At 43.5% G+C, this 26,389-nt stretch overlaps 1 protein-coding gene across 5 annotated transcripts in view; it reads right to left on the minus strand.

The window, feature by feature from the left end:
* Positions 1–24,531, minus strand: part of KIAA1549 (KIAA1549 ortholog) — a 204,986-nt gene extending 180,455 nt beyond the window's left edge. For 4 of the 5 annotated variants that reach the window (XM_048830947.2, XM_075123050.1, XM_048830956.2 and 1 more), the window contains exon 1: positions 23,864–24,517. In XM_048830947.2, coding sequence (XP_048686904.2) covers positions 23,864–24,134 — 271 coding nt within the window. In that variant the 5' untranslated portion in view covers positions 24,135–24,517. Of the gene's footprint in view, positions 1–23,863 lie in introns of all 5 variants that reach the window. The other variant, XM_075123048.1, reaches the window with a different exon arrangement.
* Between the last annotated feature and the right edge of the window lie 1,858 nt (positions 24,532–26,389).

Here is a 26,389-nt window from a genome sequence, read left to right on the forward strand (position 1 = left end):
CCCCACCAGCCCAGAAACTCGCATTCCTCTACTCCCCCAGAGCCCAGCTGTTGGGCACCCCCCAAGCCCAGACACTTTTACCCCTTGCCCTCCCAGAGTCCAGCCACAGGGCATACCTGCACCCCTTCCCCTCCAGGACCCAGGGATCCAGAAGGAAAAACAACAGCCTGATGCTAGGTCCGGGGCTTACGTGGCATTCCCTGCATGTGTGGCATTTCCTGCAGGTTGAGCTGAGAACTCCCTTCCCCCTCCCATCGGCAGTGTCCTCTATTTGCAAGCTGGGCTCTGCCAGCCAGCAGCTCTGAAGCTCATATATGTGGGAGAAAGAGGAAATTCTGTGCAGAACATTAATTTCTGCGCAAATTCCACACTGCACAGTGGCACAGAATTCCCCCAGGAGTAAATAATCTTCTACCCACTTAAACAAGGAAACCTCACTCTATGGATACACTATATGCACAGTGTAACAGATACTGAGTCATTGCTTCAGTTCGTGTCTGTGTGCATTTTTAAAACTAGAATACTTCTGACACAATAAGTCCTTAACTACAGTTTAATTTAGGCACAATACATTTCAATGGAGGACTTACCTAAATCCTTGATAGATTATATGCTTTTTTTACACACACAAAAAGGACATTTCCCAGTTGGCACTGCTGTCTACAAATCTCATAAGATTCTACGTGCAGCAAACAAATCATGAAATAAAGCATGTCCCACATAGTCAACTGTGGCCACAAATGGGTTCCTTACTCAAAAGGGCCACTGATTTCAAGCGAAAACTTTCCATTTGTTACATGCTTTGAATGTGTAATGCAATGATTCAAAAGAAGGTTACCCAAAATTTTCAGAAGTCTTTTCACTGACATCCGAAATGATAGAATTCACAAGAACTATCACAACACAAGACCAAGGCCTGACCTTTTCAAAAGTGACTAGGGCACCCAAAATCACAACTTGGAACAACTTAAATGGGCCGGATTTTCAGAGGGCAGATGTTTAGAAAACTAGCACCTTGCAGGAAAAACAACATTTACCTTTCTTCAAAAAGACACGTCCCCTTTGCTATTCAGACATTTCAAAAGTAGCTCTTTTCCTCTTGATACGGTTGCTCCTTGACTCTGACCGGCAATTACAGTCTTGAACTCTTTGGTAATAGTGTCACCTCTCAACACTATGAGTGAAGTTCAGGAAATCAAGAGGAAGGGAATATGGCCTAGTTAGGGAGAACCACTGATTGACACCACTAAAAGAAGTCAGTCAATTAAACACAGCAAGAGATAGCTTTCCAGTTTGAAAAGTCCCTCTAAAGAAGACAACAGACACCCATTTTTAGCTCACTATGCAGTATCAACCCACAAACCACATGGTCAGACATAATTTAAGAGCTCTGACTAAAATACAAGCCTTCTGTGAGCCAGCTGCATGGCTTATCAGCCTACTGCTGGAGTGCCATCTGTAAATCTTGGCGACTTTGGTAGGGAAGTTTTGTGTGTGTCAAAAGGAAATGTGAGACAGAGTGGTGGAGGCATAAGGGATGGGATTACTACGACTTTTACTGCCTGTTAGCGAATAAGAACAGATGAAAGTGACCACTAAATAAGAGCCGTGATAAGTCAACAAGTCTGTTCACCCCCTTCATCAACAAGCCTTCTGGTTTCTTCAGAGAATTAAGTAATTTCAGATAAATAAAATATTAGCACTTTTAGAAATGGTAAACAAACTATTTAATCTTTGGTACTTCTGTCCCTCCACCCCCTCAGCTTTTGCTAGACCTTACTTCACCCTATGCATTAATAAGGTGCCATAAGACATTCCTGTATAGCACAAAATTTATGCTACAGTATGTTGCAATATTGTTGCAAAAATGAAATAAAATCCTGTAATATGCATAGAATCATGACTTAACTCCTTCAAGACACTTTCCATTAAAAAACTGTCCATCCACACACCTTCACTTGGTGAGGTTTTTTTATGTTATGTATGCATTGTACATGCCATAGTTAAACAATTTCTTCCATCCAGGGTTCCACTTGGCAACTGCAGAAAATTTTCAAAAATTATCTTCAGAGAAATGATCCCAGTCCAATATCCAACAATTTTAGAAAGGTGATCATCAGCACTGGGTTAGGAGGGCATAGAGGAAGATGGGAACTATTAACCAGATCAAGCTATGAGTTTCATTTAAGGCTGTGAAGTCAGGATATATCTAAAATTATTGAGTTTTCAGTAGACACAGCTTTTCATTCGGTGGAATTTTGCATTCACAGGTCTCAAAATAAGGTTCTAATTGATGGATTCCTTACCCTCTCCCATGTCTTCAATGTCACACACTAGGACACCAACAATTTCCAAGCAATATTCAGCTTAAGAACAGTATGAGAAAAATGCACTGTGCTTCTATTTATTTCTGTGCAATTCACAAATCTTGTAATACATATATTTATATTATAATTGAGCAACACAAAAAACAATTAAAGAACATACTGTTTTCAGGAATGGAAAGAGAATGCATCTGAAATTAGGCCACGTCTACACTCATATTGCTTCAGCTCTGCATGTAGTGAAGATGCTCTATGCTGACAGGAGAGATTTCTCCCGTCAGCATACAGAAAACCACCCTGTCAAGGTTCCTCCCCCACTCTGAACTCTAGGGTACAGATGTGGGGACCTGCATGAAAACCTCCTAAGCTTACTTTTACCAGCTTAGGTTAAAACTTCCCCAAGGTACAAATTAATTTTATCCTTTGTCCTTGGAATAACCACTGCCACCACCAAACTCTAACTGGGTTTACTGGGAAATGTAGTTTGGACACGTCTTTCCTCCCAACCCTTGCACCCCACTTCCTGGGAAAGGTTTGGTAAAAATCCTCACCAATTTGCATAGGTGACCACAGACCCAAACCCTTGGATCTGAGAACAATGAAAATGCAGTCAGTTTTCTTACAAGAAGACTTTTAATAGAAATAGAAGTAAATAGGAGTAAAGGAATCACCCCTGTAAAATCAGGATGGTAGGTACCTTACAGGGTAATTAGATTCAAAACAAAGAGAATCCCTCCAGGCAAAAGACACACAGACAGAAACAGTCATTCTATTCAGCACAATTCTTTTCTCAGCCATTTAAAGAAAACATAATCTAACGCATACCTAGCTAGATTACTTACTAAAAGTTCTAAGACTCCATTCCTGGTCTATCCCCGGCAAAGCAGCATACCAACAGACACAGACCCTTTGTTTCTCTCCCTCCTCTCAGCTTTTGAAAGTATCTTGTCTCCTCATTGGTCATTTTGGTCAGGTGCCAGCGAGGTTACCTTTAGCTTCTTAACCCTTTACAGGTGAGAGGATTTTTCCTCTGGCCAGGAGGGATTTTAAAGGGGTTTACCCTTCCCTTTACATTTATGACACACCCCCACAAGTAGCAGAAGCTAAATCAGTAGGAGAACTTCTCCCACCAACATAGCATTGTGCACGCTAGCTCTTATATTGGAGTAGCTTATGTCACTCAGGGGGGTGGAATATTCACACCCCGAGCAACATAAGTTTTGCCAACATAGGCAGGAGTGTAGACATGGCCTTAGTGTTACCTTAGGGAATGTCTACACTACGAAATTAAGTCAAATTTATAGAAGTCGGTTTTTTAGAAATCGGTTTTATATATTTGAGTGTGTGTGTCCCCACAGAAAATGCTCTAAGTGCATTAACTCGGCGGAGCACTTCCACAGTACCGAGGCAAGCGTCGACTTCCAGAGCGTTGCACTGTGGGTAGCTATCCCACAGTTCCCGCAGTCTCCGCTGCCCATTGGAATTCTGGGTTGAGATCCCAATGCCTGATGGGGCTAAAACATTGTTGCGGGTGGTTCTGGGTACATATCGTCAGGCCCCCATTCCCTCCCTCCCTCCATGAAAGCAAGGGCAGACAATCGTTTTGCACCTTTTTTCCTGAGTTACCTGTGCAGACGCCATACCACGGCAAGCATGGAGCCCACTCAGCTCACTGTCACCGTATATCTCCTGGGTGCTGGCAGACATGGTACTGCATTGCTACACAGCAGCAGCAACCCATTGCCTTGTGGCAGCAGACGGTGCAATAGGACTGGTAGCTGTCATCGTCATGTCCAAGGTGCCTGTGTGAGGTCGATCAGGAGCGCCTGGGCAGACATGGGCGCAGGGACTAAATTTGGAGTGACTTGATCAAGTCATTCTCTTTAATCCTGCAGTCAGTCCTATTGTACCATCTTCTGCCGAGCAGCCATGAGATGTGGATGGCATGCAGTCCTTCTGCACCATCTGCTGCCAGCCAAAGATGTAAAAGATAGATGGAGTGGATCAAAACAAGAAATAGACCAGATTTGTTTTGTACTCATTTGCAAACCCCCTCCCCCGTCTAGAGGGCTCATTCCTCTAGGTCACACTGCAGTCACTCACAGAGAAGGTGCAGCAAGGTAAATCTAGCCATGTATCAATCAGAGGCCAGACTAACCTCCCTGTTCCAATAAGAGCAATAACTTAGGTGCACCATTTCTTATTGGAACCCTCCGTGAAGTCCTGCCTGAAATACTCATTGATGTAAAGCCACCCCCTTTGTTGATTTTAGCTCCCTGTAAGCCAACCCTGTAAGCAGTGTCATCAGTCGCCCCTCCCTGCGTCAGAGCAACGGCAAACAATCATGCATCTGAGTTGAGAGTGCTGTCCAGAGCAGTCACAATGGAGCACTCTGGCATAGCTCCCGGAGGCCAGTACCATCGAATTGTGTCCACAGTACCCCAAATTCGACCTGGCAAGGCCGATTTAAGTTCTAATCCACTTGTCAGGGGTGGAGTAAGGAAATCGATTTTAAGAGCCCTTTAAGTCGAAATAAAGGGCTTCATCATGTGGACAGGTGCAGGTTTACATCGATTTAACGCTGCTAAATTCGACCTAAAGTCCTAGTGTAGACCAGGGCTTAATAAGATTCAATTAATTTTTTCTTTTAAGTTTTCAGCTGCTTTCTAAATCCCTTAATATGCCACTCTCCCCACTGGGAACAGGAATCTTAAATGTGATGGCTTCCTTACTTTTTCCATGTAGTGCAGGGAATAAAAACAATGCCTTTCAGCCACGCATAATATAGTGGTGCAATTGATTCCAGATTGCTGACAAAACCAACAGTTTGTTGCATGAACTTGTTGAGAATCCACCAAGCCACACTTGGATCCTGTACATGGCTGCCAGTCCTAAACAAAGCTGAAGTAGCAACTAAGGCTGAATACCACTTCCTCCCTGCCTCCGAATGAAAGCAGACATTTTTCAAGGATCAAAATGGCAAATATCACGGGGCAACACTTCATAAACATCTGCACACACTAGGTTTAGTTCAAACATATACCCTTCCTGGGGTTTAGCTTTACTGAGAACTCAAAACAAAAATGTGAACTTCAGCCTGAGCTCTCTCTGCTGTTCCTAGGGTTTCCCTGCAGAGGCTTCTGCCCCAGACACATTTCCTTCTGACCAAAAAGCTACTCACATGTCCCTTAAAGTAAACCCAGGATGGAGTTACTAATCTACACTTGTTTACTGATTACTGTTAAATTACTGCTACATCTCCATGAAGTGTTTCAACACCTGCTAGCAGAAGGACCCTGCCACCTAGCTAAGGAGAGGATCAGCCAAATAACGCTTTTTTAAAAGTGCTATAAATTTTCAATACACACCTAAATAAAACAAAAAGTTTTTAAATCCCTTTTTAAGATACTTGTCTTTACTTTTAAAAGCTCAAAGAATCAAATGATAGTTTGTACATAACTGATAAAATAACTTAGAAGTTATAAAATTTCTATTGTGCAAAAAATGTTGTTCAGTTGAGTAAATTCTCAGTCGCAGTATTTAGTTGAGATACAAGATCTCTGGGTATATGCTCTCAGGTTCTGACTTAGCAGTGCAGCACCATGCGAAAGACCTTTTAATACTTGAACTATGGTCTGGCACTCAAAACAATAATTGCCAAATCTGGAAGAAAGTATCTAGTTTAGCTGAGACTATTTTCATTCAGTCTACATAAGCCACTTTCTTTCTTTTCTATCGAGATAGAATTAAAGTTCTGCTTTCACAGAGATCTTTTCCTCCAAGACTAGTATGTTGGAACTGATCTGATCCTATAACACCAGGATAGCAAATCTCCGAAGGATTGACATCCTGCACAGCTTTAAGGACACTGCAGCTGGTTAATAAAAATGACCATTCTTCATGGTAGTCATGCACACTTGGGCACAAACAACCCAGTAGTTTTTGTAGATCTTTACCTAGAAACTTTCCCTGAGAGACTTCTAGCGAAAAGACAACATTCGCTATTACAGCAAGGTAAACTTGAAGTTAGTCTACTATGTAACTATTTCAGAGCACACTGTTCTACCTGTAATTTTATCTCCTTGTTATAAAATGTCAGCTTTCCCAAAAAAATAAAAATGGAACTTTAATGAAGATAATCAAGAAACCAAATGTTACACAACATCGGTATATAGGCGACTAAAGATATACTTGTTAAACTGACTGGTGCCTTTAACAATATCGCCCAATGTAAGCCATCTCCTTATGTTGCATATCTAAGGAATAGAATTGTGAAGAAATGAGTGCTCCCCCCCCCCCGCCATCTGCATCATACCTACCATCTGCAGGTAGGTAGAAAAATAGGCTCTTGGGCCACTGCACTAAAAGTCTTTGTCTGGGTACCAGCAAAACTTATTTGTGCCCAAAAGCCAATGGTCAAAAACTTAATTATTCAAAACAAAATTTAGTTGGACAAGTCAAGCGCATTAACTGGAACACAGCATTACCTTCATTCAAGCTGTTGTAGATGTTCGATTCCATTCCTAATTCACTATGGTTTTGAGTGATTAGGTTTCCAAAACCTAGGATTTTGCCCAATCCATCATTTTTATAATGTTTGGTGAGAAATCCTCACTTTCCCTGAGAGTCAACGTTACCAAATACAACTCGTTGGTCATATGTCAGTAGCGAGGAAGATTCAATGACTAAACCATAAAGGCATCCTATATGTTGTGAGCACCTCAGAAAATACTCATGGATCTTTTCATCATCTACATTTAACCACCTGTACAGGTGTTCCCTATCATCCGTCTTCACTGCATTGTCAGCTGGAGCATTGAAAATGGAGAGTAAAACTGTCCCAGATACTGCCAACTTATGAGGATGCTGGGACAAAACTTGCACCTGGTGTCAGGGGTGGAACCTTGGTCATTCAAGGCCCCAGAAATAGGGCATCCCTCCTTCCCCTCTTTGAATTGTTCCACAGGCGCAGATTCAAGTTTGTCTTCACCTTCAAGTTTTTCCTCAGTTCTTCCCATTGCTATGTGACCTCTCACTTATGTCACAATCCACTTTGCGCTGCCACTAATGCTGGCCTTCTCTACCTACTCATCAGGTTCTTTCACAATCATCCCAGCACCTCCTGGCAAACTGCCCATCCTGCAGGGGACACCCTTTGAATAAATCCATAAAGTCACCACCCTCTCCTCAAGACCCACTTCAATAATGATGCCTTTAAAAAAAAAAAAAAAAAGTCAGCTACAGCTATTTTTTAATTTGGTATTAAATACTGTAGTAGCTGTTCACCTATGTAACTGCGTGATCTTATTTCCATTAAGCTCATCCCCACTTTCTCATTCCCTGCTTTTGTCATTATTTCAGATTTTACACAATGATTAATAAAGTGGTAAATTCTTTGGACTTGGGACTCTCTCCAATGGCTTTATATGGCACTTACCAGGGAATCTAGACACTAGTGAAATAAAATATGAAAAAAAGAAAACCAAGGCATGAACTGGTTTTGCTTTGTTCTTCAGCAGTGAAGAAAATTAGGTGTAGTTTAGTTGATGCAACCATAGAAAGGACATCAGTATGAGCCTCTTCTTGTGATGATGCCAACATCATTTTGCTTGACAGAATACAGAAACCAAAATATTATATTTCAGAATAGGGTTAACAGAACTACTGAGAGATTTGTTCCCTCCCAGCTCATCTCAGAGATTTAGAACATAAATGGCTTCGGTAAATGGCAAACATGGCAGGGAAATTTATTAAACATGTTAGGATTAAATCTCTAATATATTAATATTTATACCAGAATACATTAATTGACTAGAAAGTTTTCACCACTGCAGAAGTCTATGTTTTAACCTAACCTACACCTAGCTGCCACTTCAGACAGGCTGCCGGTATGCAAGTGAGAATGCCTTCCCCTCCCACCCACAGAAATCTACACAGTCAGAGGTCCCAAAACAACATTACAAGCGTGTGAGATGCCAACCAAAAGCTTGATTTATTAGAATGGATGTTACTCTTCCAGTTGTTATACTCCACATGGTGGTTTTTGCAGAGACAGAGAAACAACTATCTTGATTTATTTTTCCACAAGTTATCTCCAAGCCAGCTATCACACAGACCAACACTCTCCATCACTAAAACTCTTTATTTATATCTAATCTCCCAAGCCCAGGGAGAGACAGAGGGCTCAATCCTGCTTCCATCTGTGGAGGTTTTGCCATTTATTTCAAGAGAAGCATAACAGCTGTTCCAAAAAAAGCATTATTATTAGGTTCTGGGTCATCATTTTTCCTACAGCCTCCAGGCAGGAGTTCCATAGGCTGCTATATATTAACATATTTTTTAAATGATTTTTCTATAAGAGTCAGGGAGATAGCTGTATCTTACCCAGTTCATGTATTTCAGTTTGGGTAACTTCAGACACAACTGTGGATCAAATGATTGATTGTTTTTTAATTGGTGCTTCCTAACAAGCAACTGTTATTGATAACCATCCAGAAGTTATGTAACCTGATGTTTGGCTTCTTTGTTTATACATATTAATGAATAAAGGAAGAGCAGACATGCTGTACTAGTGGCTACACTGAAATACCATTTTTTAATTGAGTCTAATTAGGGTTTGTTTGTGGGGTTTTTTTTTAAATCTAAAGTGAATGCTTAATCACAGCATGCGCCTTGTTAGAGTATTCTTCCAATGACTTGGCTCCCATAAAAAAACACTGTAACCAACTCCCAGTGATGTCCCTGCAGCTGAGAAAGTCAATTCAAGTCTCACTTGAAAGGCCAGGCAAAACATCATCTGTGACACACTTAGTACATATTAAATTTCAGAAGCACATTTCAATTCCCTGAATTGCATCCTGCAATACACTATGTGATAATCTGAAAATATTTTATGACAAAAGTCATTGCATCATCTAATATGGCAAACAGTTGCAGAGTGTCTGTTGCAAAATATGAAATACTAAATACCTGTGAAATACTAAACTAGTAGAGAAACATATATAGTATTGCTAAAGTATCAAAAAAACATAGTTTGCTTCATTCTAGGATATTTACATATCTTAATGCTCCATTTTAGGATTAAAAATAGTTTACCTCAAGTATTAAATAGCTGGTTCCTAGAAACTGGTCAAAAATACAGTTTTATGAAATAATTTGAAGTTGTTTTCACTTTTAAGAGTTCAAAGCAGAACCAGGGTTTGTTTTTTTGCTCTCCCCCCCCCCCTTTTTTTTTTTTAATTCAAGCTTTTTCTCTACCAAAAGCTTGGGTTTTAGTAAACGAGAAAATTTCTCAACAGCTTTTATAACAATTGTCACAATTTAAAATGTCACAATTTTTCATTAAAACAAAAAGTTTTGATAATGTTAACAATTTGTCAAGAAAAATCTTTAAAAAGATCATTTTTCAACAAAAAATTGTGTTTGAAAAAAGTTTATCAAGCAAATCATTTAATGGCTTGCTTTTTTGAATTTTGGTTGTAGCTATCAAAAATACTATTTAACAGATTAACATTTAAATTCCCCAAAAGTGAAGCCTCAAACATTACTGATGTTTAGTGCTGATCACACCACAAGTAGTTTTGCTCTATCAACTCATGTAAATTTATCACTGTTTCTATCCTTCCTCCAGAAGCATTTTTACAAAACAACAACTCCTTTGTCTAGCTATTATAGACCTAAAATCTCAATATCCACCACTAAATATGCTTGCAATTCTTTATCCAGCTGCAATGACAAGATTCAAACCATGGTCCACTAACTGTCTAGTATGTTAAGGCTGACTTTTTTTCCCCTCCTGATTTAACCAGTTCTATTACAAGTTGATAAAAAATTCTCTTGTTCTGTTCCTCATTAGTCAAATTACATTTGCAATTCTAAGAAATAACAGAAACAATAAGAAAACAGATTTTTTTTTAAATTCACTCTGTCTTTACACCTTAGGGAGAACATGACAAAATTCTTGCACACCTTGCAAGGTGTTCTAAAGCAAAAAATTCAAGTCTGCATGATTTTAAACACCCAAGTAGTACATTGTTTTGCTGGAATATTAATATAATGAACTGAAATTTAATTTTAAAGAAGAGTAAGATCCATGCATTTAACCAGATATCATTCATATCCCTTGTACATTAAGTGTCTACAAGCAGTCATGAGATACCTTAAGTTCAAATCCCACCAAAATGACAACATTTAGCCTTAAATGTGATAAGCAGATGCAGTTATCATACAGATATCACTCTACCTGAAAGACCGGCACCTAGATACAACATACACGGCTCAGGCTTAATTCAGGAGGGAAGTGATGGTATCAGGAAGGAGCAAACATTTCAAGTAGCCAGCCCTGGTACTGGCCCCAACCTTCATCAAGGGCATCCGCCTGCCAGTTATCAAGACAATGCTGTCATCTTGCACAGCGGTTCTCAACCAGGGATCCGCAGCCCCCTGCGAGCTCGCAAGTCCTTTCAAGGGGGCTGCGGGGCTGAAGACCCAAGTCCCGGTGCCCCCCAAGGGGCTGAAGCCAGGAGGCGCAGGGCTGAATCTTGGAGCCTTGATGTTCCCTGTGGGGCAGAAGCCTTGAGCCCATGGGCAGAGTTGGGGACATGGGGGGTACTGCCCCCCTAAACTGCAACGCAAGATCATGGCAGTCCCAGGGACATCTCCACTCCTCTCCCGAGTCACAACCACCTCAAGCATGCCAGCTGATTATGCCCTTTCCTCTCAGACAAGGACCTTGCTACCATGATCTACATATGTGCCCCCCACCCATGGCTGACTTCCATAATTTTCAGGTTAATGGAGTTGAGTTTCAAACCCTTTACATAATTCATACCTGATAAAAATTAAGTAACACTCCCCATATCACATGTCTAGACAATTATATGAAATTTAAGGGATTTCAGAGAAAAACCAAATAGTAAGATATGAACTTCTTAGCATTCACTACAGTGTCACTTCAGAGACCAATTTACTCCTGCCAGTAGTGACACTGATAAGATCACCAAAATACACATATGATGAAAATCTACCAAAAACTGCTGCTTTCTCACACTTACAGATTTTCTGTACATCAGCAAGTTTAGATTTATATGCTACTGTATTTAAATAAAAGTCTTGAGCCAATCTTTTTAAACAAGATTCTGCATTTGAAGTGACAGATACAAGAACATTAAAAACCTTACCAGTCAGCTCCAAAAGTACTTTACATAAACCAGCCATAATTAGCGCTAAAGTCAGAGTCTGGCAAGATCACTGCATGATCACTTATCACAGTATCTCATTGAGACCACTACATTAGCACCTCTGCCTGACTAAACAGCAGCCTAGAGAGAAAAGTAACAAATATTAACCTTCAACTTAATATCAAATAGAAAATAGATTAATCTCTCTCACATCAGTGTGGATAAAAACCCAAACCTGAATGGAACATATGATTAAGGTTATATACTGAAGCATAGACTTGCTGGAGATTTTCCTGTTTATATCGTTAATGACAGTACAATTCCTCAGTAATCAAAGTTAATGATCCAAAACACAAAGCAGTGGCCTGAGTCTTTTAAACCAGAGTAAAGAAACATGACAGAAAGACCATGCATTTCAGCAAAAGCCTATTTTGGCAAGGTCTCTTCTTTCCTTGCAAGTATTCTACTGCTAAATCTGGCAATACTGACAGTGTCTTCACTGTTTTTGTACTGACTCCCAGAGTTGCTTTGGAATTGGTAACGTTACTTGCGCAGGTCTTAAACTCATGTGGTAGTCCAATCATAATTAGAGCCATCACAAAGGAGGCTGTTCCACCTCAACAGATGCTAGGAACTGTAGTGGAATAATTTTCCCCCAGTTTACTATGTAGTTTTAAACAAGACTCAACTGTAGTATGATTTTGGTAGAACAATGCCCTATATGACACAACATTTTCATAAAATTCACTGCTGTTTGACAATCTTTGCTGAAGAGAAAATTATGGCCTGACCCCAGAGACTGAATTATTTCTCAGAGTGGGTAGCTTTGCTTGTCAAATTTGAGGTCTAATTAGAGTCATATTAGGGTGATCAAACAAAATGGGAAGTCTTACCTGTTGAATTATTTTTGTATCTTAGTATAGTATCAATATATAATAACTGGAACAGTTCACGGTCTCAAACTTGAGGCAGAATGCATAACCTGCCACAGCTCAGGATTTCTGGCATGCTTTCTCCAGTTTCTCTCTTTTTTTTTCCCTCCTCCTCCTTTTTTGGAGATTTCCTCTCCCCATCTGATTCTTCCAAAGCTAAAATTAATGGGGTAAGAAGATTTACCTAATTCCCAGCACTCCTGTGAGGTAAGTGCCATTCTATTCAGAGAAGTTACTACATAAGAATAGTACCTGCTTACTTCACAGATCTGTGCCTTCTATGTACAGAGACATATCTGTTCACTTCCCCCCCCCCCTACTAAAATACTACTCTTTACTGCAAGCAGCCATGCATCAACTCAGAAAAAACCTATATTTTCTCCCTGGTGAGTAAGTCCATTGCCTGCTTCAGTTCAGCTTTCCTAATCACAGGTGAGTTCACCTCAGCTGTTTATAGTTTGTCAGTTTCACTGCTGCCTACTGGGTTTGGAATCACAACAAAATAGACCACAGCATTGTTAGTTTCACTCTATGGCTGATGGGAAAAATGCCAGCAGCCGTAAAGACCAACTCCACTTTCAGGTTTATTTCAGTGTCATAAAAGGTTACCAAAAGTTTGGTAGTGGTTGTTCTTTTTAAATGAAACCTTACATGTTGCAGAAGTTGATGGCTTAGGAGCTCTGCTCACTAGAGAAAATTTCATCCCCAGTACTGACAAATAGATTTTTCAACTGGTCATATATTGTAGGTCTTGATCATACAAGGTACTGAGTGCTTTCAATTTCCATTTAGTGCTCCTCCCACCCCCCCAAAAAAACAACAAAACAAAGAAAAAACCCTTAGTTTGGATGGCAACATCTTTTGGAGGTCACAGAAAACTACTCAAAATATCATTTCATACTACCTGATACGGGCTACTTTACAACCCAATTTAGTTAATTGGATGCCACAGAACTGTCATTTCATACAGTGTCCATTTAAATTTTGTCTCGATTAAAAAAAAAATCCACTAGTAGTTGACTTGATTTTAAAAAAAGAAAAGAAAAAAAAGGAGTTCCAGAGAATTGGGGTGAGCTATTGCTTGTATAACATTTACCAATAGCAAAGATTATTTCGACAAATTTATATGTAGTTTTTCCCTTAACAAACTGACTTGCAGTTAATGATGAGAAGGGGAAAAGTTTAAGTTTGGCAAGGAACTGCAGATAACCTAGATTTGCTCTTCCTCTCCTTTCCAAAATTCCCCTGTGGGACCACAGTATTCCCAAAGAAACTGACCCAAGCCTAGACAGTTTCATTCTTATCATGTAGGGCCCGGAAAAGCTGTGACTAGTGTAAAACTGACAAGACTGGAATCCTATCCTTCTGTGTACATAGCATTTCTGTGATCCAGGAAGAGGAAGTATGAAATTGACCAGGCTCCTGTCAGTTTCACTCCACTATAGCAGCTGAAGCATGACAGAGGGGAGGACAGCATACACTAAAGGAAAAGGGAGCAGAGGACACACACAAAAGAAGGAAGAGAAATGAAAGTGTTAAAAAAAAAATCCCACAAGATAGAAGGGAAGAAAATAGATAGAGAGGAAAAACAAAGCAGAAATTTTACTACTACATTTTAGGTCACAGACTGACAGCTGAGAAACAATATATTTGTGGAGGTTGTGTTTGTTAGATCTTCCCCTATGTTTGAATATTCACACACGTAGAGATGTTTTAATATTCCACACACTCCAGAGAAACAGAAGTGCGTGAAGCACCAATTTGAGGAAGGGAGACTGAGCTTAATATCTCAACTTTAAATCTAATACCATGCATTTCTGAAGTCAGAAAACAATACATTCTGTAATATGCACACACACAAAACTCTAGTATTTAATTATTTGAAGTAACCACCTGGTTTGCCTTTAAGAGCCAGTTATACAGAGACCTGAATTTTACTTAAAATATATTATTCAGAATATAAATCAATAAGGAATACTGTGCAAAGAGTTTGTTTTAAAAAAATGATGCAAGTTATATGAAGAGCCTGTTTTCTATCAAGTAACACTATTCGAGCTTACATCATTACAAGGGGGGTTACGCTAGGCCAACTAAAATTACCACTGAACCTAAAACAATTACTGAAAACACTTTATGAAAAATCTGGTAACTACTGTTTCATTTGCTCTACTTGCACATAAATAATGCTAAAAAAATCTCTGCATGCTTATCTAACAAAAATGTTTCTTTCCCAAAATAAAACTTGTGAACAGGAACTCTGAATCACACAATGCACACAAAATAAAATATATGAAATTACTCAGACACACCCAGACTGGTTGGATTTACTGGTACTGGATATTCCTTTGCCAGAAACAACTAGCATCAATAAGTGCTAAAACCTGAACTGATATTTCTGTTCTAGTTTTAATAAACTTTCCAGTGTTTTGAGTAGAAGATGGAGGATGGTGAACATCGATTATAAACTCTCTTGCACAGCCCCATTAAAGATAATGAGGGTTTTGCCATAGACTTCAATAAGGCCAGGATTCCACCCTTACAGCTTTAAAAAACAAACACAGCCATGTTATTCTTTTAAGTTTTCTGGGCTGATTCAGATGTTTTCAAATCTACAGTTGTAGGAGATGCCAGGTCACAGAGGCTCCACCAAAGTTACCTTGATGTTTACTAGGACTGAGAAATAGGCAGGAATACCTACATTTTTCTGAATAATTAAGAGGTCTCTTCCTTTAATCATGGCTCTGACTGAAAGGTTTCCCACCCCACACCTTACCTTAGACCAGGGGTCTCAAACTCTAATCACCAGGAGGGCCACATGAGGATTCGTACGTTGGCCCGAGGGCTGCATTCCCCCCACACACACACCCCTCCTGCCCCTGCCCACGGGGTGCAGCAGGGGGCTCAGGGCAGGGGGTTGGGATGCAGGAGGGGTGCAGGGTATGGCGGGGGCTCAGGGCAGGGGGCTGCAGTGCAAGAGGGAGTGGAGGGTGTGGCAGGGGGTTGGGGTGCAGGCAGGGGGCTCAGGGCAGGGAGTTGGGGTGCAGGGTACAGGAGGGGTTCAAGTTCCAGCCCGGCGCCGCTTACCTAGAGGGGCTCCAGGGTGGCAGGGGCACGCACCAGGGCCAGGGTAGGCTCCCTGCCTGCCCTGGCCCCATGCCAGGCCACTCTGCTCCGGGAAGCAGCGGGCACGGCTTCCCTGCGGCCCCAGCGAGAAGGGGAGCAAAGAACTCTATGAGCTGTTCTTGTCTGTGGGTACCTCCCCCGAAGCTCCCATTGGCCGGGAACGGGGAAGCGTGGCCAATGGGAGTTTCGGGGGAGGTAACCACAGGCAAGAACAACTCACAGAGTTCTCTGCTTCCCCTCCCCCGGGGCTGCAGGGAAGTGGTGCCTGCCGCTTCCCGGAGTGGCACGGGGCCCTCAGCACCGCGGGGTCGGTAAATCCATGGGCCGGATCCAAAGCCCTGAGGGGCTGGATCTGGCCCGGGGCCGTAGTTTGCCCACCCCTGGCCTGGAGGTAGGCTGGGGACACGACGTGCTGAGGAGGGGACGAGGGGAGAGGGGGACTGCGGGGAGCTTGGTGGGCTGCAGGGAAGAACCCCGTTGCGTGTTTGAGACCCCTGCCTTAGACCTTAGTTCTGCCTGTGCTGACGATGCATTGATCGGTCCAGTTCCCCCATTGATTATGGTTGTTCCTACTAACCCAGGAACCTATCCTTGCAACAAAGCCCGTTGCCAGCTGTGTCCACATATCTATTCAGGAGACACCATCATAGGGCCTAATCACATCAGCCACACTATCAGAGGCTCGTTCACCTGCACATCTACCAATGTGATATATGCCATCATGTGCCAGCAATGCCCCTCTGCCATGTACATTGGCCAAACCGGACAGTCTCTACGTAAAAGAATAAATGGCACCTCCCATCTTCCATTTGGTGTACACGTCCCAGCAACCGGAGCCTTCTTACTTGGATCATATTTTCTGACTCTCCCATTTGTTATTTTGTCTTTCCATTCAACGTACGTCATCCTCAGCCATCTGTGATGGGAAGCCTCCAACCTCTTCGTTAGCCATTGTCATCGGCCAAGTCTCTTCTCCATACAGTAGTGTGCTCAGTACAATCACATGGAATAACCTGACCTTTTGTTTGGTGGGGAGACCTGTTTGACCAAATATTATTCAGCATTCCAAAAGTGGTGTTTGCTCTTCCTAATCTCGTAAGAATATCTTTAACACTCCCCAGATAGCAAAACTTATCAGAAGTATCCCATCCACTATCCCCATACCTCCCTTGTATGTCATCTTCTCCCTCACCACATAACATTTTGTGCCCCTTTAAAGCCCAAGGAAAGCCTCCACCTGAGGCAACCTGGAATTACACCACCATATGGGAGGGAAGGATCCAAATCCTGGTCTGAGCACCACGCACAAGAATTTTGGGCCTTGCAGCAGAGGACCAACTGCATGACTCTGCAGATGGCCCCATGCATACCTGAACAAGAAAAAAGTTAGGGCTGGTCTACAACAAAAACTTACATTGGCATAGCCACGTCTCTCAGAGGGTGCAGGGGAAAAAAAACTACACCCCGAGAGACGTAGTCATGCCAACTAATCCCCAATGTACATAGCGTTAGGTTGATGGAAGAATTCTTCCGTTGACCTACCTACTGCCTCTTTGAGAGGTGGATTAACTACAGTGATGGGAGAACTCCTTCCATTGCTGTAGCACCTACACTGTAGCTCTATAGCAGTGCAGCTGCACTGCTGCCATTGAAGCATTTTAAGTGTAGACATTACCCATAAGAACATAAGTAGGGCCATACTGGGTCAGACCAAAGGTCTATCTAGCCCAGTATCCTGTCTTCCAACCGTGGCAAAGGCCAGGTGTCCCCAGAAGGAATGAAGAGATCATCAAGTGATCCATTCCCTGTCACCCACTCCCAGCTTCTGGCAAACAGAGGCTAGGGACACCATCCCTGCCCATGCTGGCTAATGGGGCCATCAGTGGATGGCTATCCTCCATGAACTTATCTAATTCTTTTTTGAACCCTGTTATGGTCTTGGCCTTCACAACATCCTCTGGCAGGGAGTTCCACAGGCTGACTGTGCGTTGTGTGAAGAAATACTTTCTTTTGTTTTAAGTCTGCTGCCTATAAATTTCATTTGGTGACCCCCTAGTTCGTGTGTTATGAGGAGTAAACAACAGTCCCTTATTTACTTTCTCCACACCAATCATGATTTTATAGACCTCTGTCATATCCCCCCCCTTCGTCGTCTCTTTTCCAAGCTGAAAAGTCCCCGGCTAATTAATCTCTCCTTATATGGAAACCATTCCCTACCCCTCATCATTTTTGTTGCCTCTTTTCTGAGCCTTTTCCAATTCACCATGGTACCTCTACCCAGCCCCTTCTCACTCCATTCCCCCTCTCTCAGCCGCTCACTCTTCCCACCCTCACTCACTCACTTTCACCAGGCTGGCTCAGGGGGTTGGAGTGTAGGAGGGGGGTGAGGGCTCCAGCTTAGGGGTGTGGGCTCTGGGGTGTAGGAGGGTGCTACAGGTTGGGACTGAGGGGTTTGGAGGGTAGAAAGGGAAATCAGGCCTGGGGCCGGTGGTTGGGGCACTGGAGGAGGTGAGGGCTCTGGATGAGGGATTCGGGGTGCAGGAGGGGGCGCTGGGCTGTGGCAGAGGGTTTGGGTGCAGGGTGTGAGTTCTCCGGCTGGGGTGCGGGCTCTATGGTGGGTATGAGGAGAATGGGGTGTAGGAGGGTGCTCTGGGCTGGAGCTGTGGGATTCAGAGTGCGGGAGGAGGATCAGAGCTGGGGAAGGGGGTTGGGGCATGGGAAGGGGTCAGGGGTGCAGGCCTCTGGCAGCTTCTGGAAGCAACAGCATGTCCCCCCTCCGGCTCCTACAGGGAGGAGCAGCCAGGCAGTTCCGTGCGCTGTCCCGTCCGCAGGCACCACCACTGCAGCTCCCACTGGCTGTGGTTCCCAGTCAATGAGAGCTGCAGAGCTGATGCTTGGGACAGGGGCAGTGCGAGTGCATGGAGCCCCCTGGCTGCCCACTCCAGCTCCTAGGTGGAGGGGGACATGTCGCTGCTTCTGGGAGCCATGCGGAGCCACGGCAGGCAGGGAGCCTGCCTTAGCCCCGCTGCGCCGCCAACCAGTCTTTTAATGGCCCGGTCACCAGTGCTGACTGGAGCCACCAGGGTCCCTTTTCAACTGGGCATTCTGGTCAAAAACCAGACACCTGGCAACCCTATACTGAAGTTAGGCTTAATGATCTGTAATTACCGGGATCAGCTCTGGAGCCTTTCTAAAAAAAAATGTCGTCACATTAAGTATCATCCAGTCATCAGGTACAGTAACTGATTTAAATGATAGGTTACATACCACAGTTAGTAGTTCAGCAATTTCACATTTGAGTTCCTTCAAAACTCTTGGGGTTTTTAGCCATTTATAATCTCTTGAAAGCTAGAAGGTGAAGCTCCTTACCTTAATTTTACTTCCTCCCATCAGACAAATGTAGCAGTTCATAACTACAGGATTGCTAAAAACCATTTTAAAATATATGTACAGCACTTTTTGGCGGTTGGTGATTGTGTGTGGTAAACTGTATTTAACAGGCACCTCCGATTTTCTTTCGCCTGCCCTCTGTCCACTAATCCAGTTTCACCAGGATTTAGTCCAAACCCACAGAAGACTTCAAACAACTGCCATTTTTAAAAGAAATCCTGGTATGTTTTCCTTCTTTCACTCCATATGAGTTTCTCCACCTCCCTCATCCCAAAAGCCACATTGCCTGTGACCCAGGACTGAATATTACCTCTCTATGACCAGAGACAGCTTTAAACAAAAATATTCTCTAGCCTCTTTCAGTTATAATAATCTTAGGTCAAACACTTTCTGATAGAAATGCAATTAAGTTGATATGCCTTTAAATAAGTTTTTACTGTGTTACTATAAAAAGCACATGCATGCTGGAAAGACAAAGAAAACTTTTTTTTTGTTCTTTAAGAATGGAAGATATTACGTCTTTGCAGAATTGGAAGTCCATGGCTGACAGCCCAAATCTGTTTCCATCTTCCAGCATAAGGACAGGATATAAGGTCACTGTCAGCTTTTAATTGAAAACATTTTCAAACCAGACTTCTGACAGGGAACAGGATTTTTATGTCTTCTTGTGCCGCATGACTTCTATCCCAGCTATAACACATGAGCTTCCCTGATGCAACATTAATTCCAGATTTAAAATGAGTACCGGGTATGTGCACTTGGGAAAGTTAAGTAACTGGAAGCAAGGGCAGCTGACATGCAAGCTTCCCTTTTTGCCCCACCAGTATTCTTATCTCAAGCCTACAGGGACCGCCTCAATAAATGCTCCATTTTGGTCTCCAGACACGGCCAAGTTGTGCCAAACCACGTGCGATGGTTGTGAGATTTAGAGTGCTGCCCATGGGAAGCTGCACACACAAAACTCATTTCATTTACAATCAAAGTTTAAGCCATAGTCAGAAACACAAAAGGAGAGAGTGTTTCAACCACTCAGCCACCCCGTTCTCCTTAGAAACATTTACATCCCAGTAAATAGAGGCCAAAGATATCATCTTGCTATACTGTAAGATCAGAACTTACTACACTGTAAGTTAAGTCTGCTGTTCTACAAAATCTTTTGTTTTGAAATTCTCAAACTATCTTCAGGCTTTTTTGGGGGGGGACGGGACCACCCCTTTTTCTGCTACAAAACACACACACACACACCCTCAACAGCTTACCTTTTTAATTTAGCAAGCAACTAGTCCTCAATCAAGAGCACCATCCATGAAAGTCTGATTTCTAAAACAGCTGTAAGCATTGAAAATTGCAGCATACTGAGCACGAGCAATAGAAAGTGTCATTATTTCTAAATTATGCCCTTCTATGAGATGATCTGCACATGTTTATATTATTTTCAGATGTACATTAATAGGCACCTAACAGCTTTAAACTTGGGCCCTCGACCCCTCATTTCTCTTTTTTAAAAAAAAAGTGGGCATTCGAACATGTTTCATTCAAGTGTCCCAATTTCTGCTGTTTAGCACCTCAAATATACTGGAGCCTCCAGAGAAAGGGAACTCTGAAATACAGATGACTAAAGTTTGGGTCTAAGTTTGCTTCTTTGCTAATCTGCTACCTGAATGCACAGGATCCGTTAGGACTTCTCCCCACTTCATGGAGAAAAGTTAATCCCTAACTTTTGTAATAATTACATGGCCAAAAAACCTCCCTAAACACAGAATTAAGGGTTCTTACTGATAGCTCGTGCCCTTCCAGAACACTGAGTTCAGCAAAACTCAAACGTCTGAAAACCTGGAAATGCAGAGTTATGGTACACGTAACCACATTAACTCTGCCCCCTGGACCTGGCAATAGCCACCGGGAATTATCTGCATGCACTCCAGCTGCATTCAGGGTGTTAAATGTAGCTGAACTGAATGGTGGAAGCAATAGTTGGGGCAGGTTAATGGAAGTGCATTTGTGATATGAGGAAATCTGGGGATTAGTTTGAGGAGGATTACCAAACTGTGACATGAAGAGATCTGGGCCTGAGGACCCCAATGTGTGGGAATCAAAGAAAAGAGGCGCATGTGTATTTTGAGGTTCCAGTCTGCATCATGTCAACACAGAATTGTGCAGTCTGGGTCAATAGCAGGGTCCTGGGATCTTCTTGCCATGGATATTGTCATTAGTTAGGTGGGATATTAAACCACAGACTGCTTTAATGATAGCTAGAGAATGATATAGGTTTAAGTGGTATCCTATGTGCAGTTGTGATGGGGCTATAAAAGAGCGTGAAGTGGCTGTTAAATTTTACAAGTGTGGTATTTTGTCAGGGGGAATAGGCTCAGTGTTTGAGTGTAAATCAGATGCAGGTAGCATCTGTGTGTTGTACTGAAAAGGAGAGCGAGTATGTGTGGTATAGGGTATTGCTCAAAGAGGGCAGAGTTAAGGTCGGGTGAGCATTTACCATAACTCTCTATTTCCTGGTTTTCAGAAGTCAGAATTTTACAGAAAGTAATCTACACTTTGATACTTCAACTGTAAGCAAGTTGCTTTAAAGAACAGTTATTTCATTATCTTGTAATAAGCTTCTTGTACAGTTTATGTGGTACATTTGCTTTAGTAGCTCTTCAACTATTAAAGAATGAATGTCACTGACCATCAGAAGACTTTGTACCCAATAAGAGATGCTGAAGCAGTGTTACATGTCAGGCAATTCTAAGAGAATACTCAAAGTTTACTGCATATTAATAGGGGCATATGACCACCTCTCTTGTTTTCATGCACTCTTTAGTGAAACCAAAACCAAAGATTAGGATAGTGAATAAGATACCATTGACAGATTCCTGTATTGGTCTTTTATAAAGCACTTCAGACTAACTTTATTTTTGTTATTGCAGTGTTCTTAGAACACTCCCAACCCTTTTAACATTAAAATCATCACAGTGAATGAGCCATATTTCCCTGAGTATTAGCTTCCACTGGCTAGACGCTGGTTTAATTATAAAAACAGCACCACAAATATTATGTCCAGAGGCCCTGAGACATTGCAATTAAAGGCTGCTAATTAAAACAGAAGTCACACTCCACTTACTGTCTAAAGTCATAAAGAGCTAAAAATATTTTTACTATCCTCCAGAAAAAGACAGCTTTGACACCTCCCTAAAGACATCATACCTAAACTCTATTCTACTTATAGCATCTCTGAAATTTACTGGAGATTTTCAACCTTCATAGGAGTCCAACCAACTGTTTAAAATAAGTTGAAAATCCCCCACCAGCTGCAAAAGGAGTTGGATCAGACCTTAAAAATGCAATACCACAGTATGAACTAATGTCAAAGATGAAGTATTAATAAATGAAGATATACACTGTACAAATGCACAGAGAATCACCAAAAAACAGGTAACCCTCCCATCTGTAAAGGGATTTTTAAATATATCCAACACTTACAAATACATCAGTCATTGCCACTTCAATTTTGCTAACCCTTCATTAAAAGAAAGTCAGCCTTTCCTAAATGTCAAACTTTGGCTGGTCCATTGCATGGTTGGTTAAGGCAAGTCTTACTGTTTATTATGCTATCATTATCACCTAAGAAGGTGTTTAAATATAAATCTTAACTTTGATTTCAACAAAAGTATACATCAACACAAGGTGTCTGTTTTATGAAATGTCATCTGTTGAGCAGGCACAAGTGTCTTCTGATAAAAGTGATACAATAAGAAGTTTGTGTGTATGACACGTCTTCGTAATATAATTTAACAACTACATGAGTTTCATTTAAACCGCATTTAAGCATTGACAAAATATTAACTTTCCATATAAAGTATGAACAGTAATCAGCTTCAGACAGTTGTCATCTCACTGCTAGGTTTACATTTTTTGTTTTAAATTAGTTGCATACTAGACAATGATTTCTAATTTCAGCACTTTATGGTTCCACACAGAAAACAAAACAATACATCTAGAATCCTGCAAATGCTATTACAAATTGATGTTGTGACATTTCCAAGTGTCAATACTATTCAGGATATCCAAGTATCTTTTGTTAAAAAACACAACCAAAACAACAACAAGCATGTACAGACTGCCCAACAATCCCTCCAGAAGCATGCAAGTTGTGGGAAATCTATTCACTGCATGGACTCCAAGAGCACATCAGCGTTCAGATGACATCATAGAAGACAGAAACACCTGATTACCAGACAGATTTAGAAGGATGGGGGGAAACTGACACCACTCCATATGAATTACATCCTCAATTCTATGCTGATAGCCTTATTTAAAGCAAGGTAGCTGAGTGACTGCCTGTCTGCTCATTTTAAGAAATTATGCCTTAACATTAAAAAAAAAAATGTTTTCCAAAAAACCTTTTGGGGAGCGCATTCTCTTTTTAAATCTCCAAAAAATATTTTGAAATTCCCTGTACGGAGCTTTTTTACTATGACTTGCTTTCAGTCTTCCCAGTACACAAAGCACGAGGGTTTTGGCACAGAAGAACAAGGAATGACCATATTCAAGTGTAGTTAGATACTGTTTCTCCCCCTCTTACACCTTTAACGTAAGCACTGTCATCTCCGGGAGAGGGGAACAAACCTTTATCCCAAAAGTGCTTGCAGTAATGCTATAAAATGTTTTTTTAAAGTGAAGTATCCGTCACAAAATAGCCTAGAACAAACAACCTCACACAGGCCTTTGGTACATAGCACAGAACAAATTAGAGCCCTGGCAAATTTTGCCACGAGTCCTCAGTACAAAGAAGCCTCCGCACAGCACTACCCGTAGGGACCACACCTGCAACCACGGGCAAGGCAACCCGGCACAGCATTGCTCTGTGCAAGGCAGAGGAGCCCACGGATGGGGCCTCTGCTCCCTTTTGTTTCCTTACCTGCCATCGGAAGGAAGCCCGGCACGGACAGCAGCAGAGACAGCAGCACCGGGAGACCCGTTCGCAGGGCCGGGCGGCGGGCGGTGCACCCAGGCTGACCCGGGCACCAGCACACCAGCGTCACCAAAGCAACCATGAAGCATGTCATCCCATCCATGGCAAAGCGCAGCCTCAAGTCATCGCTGCCCCGCTGGGCATCCCCCGAAAGCCAGGGCTGGGCTGACCCGGCGGCTCCTCCTCGGCACATCCACCCCGCAGGGCTCACGTGCATGGGGCGGGGGCTGCAGCGCCCCCCGCCCCCCCAAGATAACCGGGGCAGCTGCCCGGCGCAGGGGCGGGGAGGGCGAGTCTCACAAGGGGAAGGAGAAGGAGAAGGGGGGAGCACGACAGCCCCGGGCGCAGGCGGCGAGCGCTGGGAGCAGCGGGGCAGCAATCGCCCCGAGAGCAGAGGGGCTCCTCCTGCCGGCCGGAGCTCCCGGTGCCAGCCGCTGCAGGGAGGCTCCCTGGCTCCTGCTGCTGATGGCCCGTCTCGGCTCCTCACGTGGGTCGGGGCGGCGGCGGCTCCTCTGTCCCAGCCGCCGCGGCGGGCCCCAGCTCCTCCCGCAGACGCGCCGAGATCCCGCCGGGGGCCGGCCCGGAGGCGGGGAGCGGAGCGGGGCGGCCCGGCACCTGCGTGCCCGCGTGCAAGGGAGAAGGAGGAGGAGCGCGCGCGTGCCCGCCCGCGTTCTGCGCCGGGCCCGGCTCGCGCCCTGGCTCCCCGCGCGCGGGCACCAGGCAGAGGCAGCCAGGGACCTCGCGCACCACCGGCCCGGGCAGTCTGGCGCGCGCAGGGGGCGGGTCAAGGCCCACATTGGGGGGTGTTGCAGGGGCGGGGCCGGAGGAGGAGGCCTCTGACGTCGCCAAGCTTCGTCTCCTGTTGCTGTCGCCTTTGGAATCGTTCGGGCGCTGCGCAGGGAGCGCTGCCCCCTCACAGCGTCGGTGGGTGGGTGGGTGGGGAGGGAGGCGGGGGGCCCCCGTGGAGCTCCCACTCGGCTCTAAGGGGTGGGAGGTGAGAAGCAGCTGTCTGGCCCTCCTGGCTGGGCTAGGGTGTTAGGCTGCCACCCTGTCCTCGAAAGAAGAAGTTAACTTCCAGAAACATGAAGGGGGGAGCCGGGCTCTGCCAGAAACGGAGGTTGCTCTGGCTACTACAAAAAACAATGAGTCGTCCGGTGGCACCTTAAAAACTAACAGATTTATTTGGGCATAAGCTTCCATGGGTAAAAAAACCCACTTCAGCTGCAACTGCTTCTGGCTACGGCGTTACTCGAGGGTGGTTCTGTTGACCTAAACCTCTGGTGTAGGCAGGGCTAGGTCAGCAGAGGAGTTCTTCCATCCATCTAGCCCCTGACTCTCAGAGAGGTGGATCAGCTACTGTGATGGAAGAATAGGGGAGGGATAGCTCAGTGGTTTGAGCATTGGCCTGTTAAACCCAGGGTTATGAGTACAATCCTTGAGGGGGCCATTTAGGGAACTGGGCCAAAAATTAGGGATTGGGCAGTGGATTGGACTAGATGACCTTCTGAGCGCCCTTCCAACCCTGCTATTCTGTGATGTCTTTGAATCGTGATTGGCGAACTAGAGGTTAGAGAGTGGATGGGTGAGGTTCTGTGGCCTGCAGGCAGTCAGATTAGGTGATCATGAAAGCATCTGTACTAGAGCAGCACACACCTGCTGTGCTAGTATCATGGCTGCAGTATAGATGTGGCCATAGTCGTTCCAACAAACAGTGGGATAGACCGGGATGGCAAAGCCTTGTTCGTCCCTTAAATGGTGTCTTGACTGCACCAGAAGGATTCATATTCAGAAAACACAAAATACTTTTTGGTGGAGTTAGTAGTTGCAGTCCCACAACCATGCCTTGTGGGCATCATACTCTTCCCAAAAGAGAGAGCTTAAATCCCTCAACCCAAATGTCAAAAAGCAAGGAATGTTGAGTGAAAGTCATTCTACTGTCCTGTACAGCCATATCTACATCCCATACAGAAGTTTAGAATTGAAATTATAAACATCAAACATGGGGGAAAACCATCATAAGAATGGCCATACTGGGTCAGACCAAAGGTACATCTAGCCCAATATCCTGTTTTCCAACAGTGGCCAATGCCAGGTGCCCCAGAGGGAATGAGCAGAACAGGTAATCATCAAGTGATCCATCCCCTGTTGCTCATTCCCAGCTTCTGGCAAACAGAGGCTAGGGACACCATCCCAGCCCATCCTGGCTAATAGCCATTGATGGACCTATCCTCCTTGAATTTATCTAGTTCTTTTTTGAACCCGGTTATAGTCTTGGCCTTCACAACATCCTCGGGCAAGGAGTTCTACAGGTCGACTGCATTGACTATGCATCTTTAAAGGTTACATTTATCTGACAGGACACCCGCACAACCTTAACTCTGCTCTTGTAAGGGGAGTTCCTCACGGTTTTCAAGAGCACAGTACCTTACCCTCGCTAACAAAATTAAAAAGGCCATTTCACCACAGCTTCTG

This window comes from Caretta caretta, chromosome 1, assembly GCF_965140235.1.
Source record: "Caretta caretta isolate rCarCar2 chromosome 1, rCarCar1.hap1, whole genome shotgun sequence".
Lineage (NCBI taxonomy): Eukaryota > Metazoa > Chordata > Testudines > Cheloniidae > Caretta > Caretta caretta.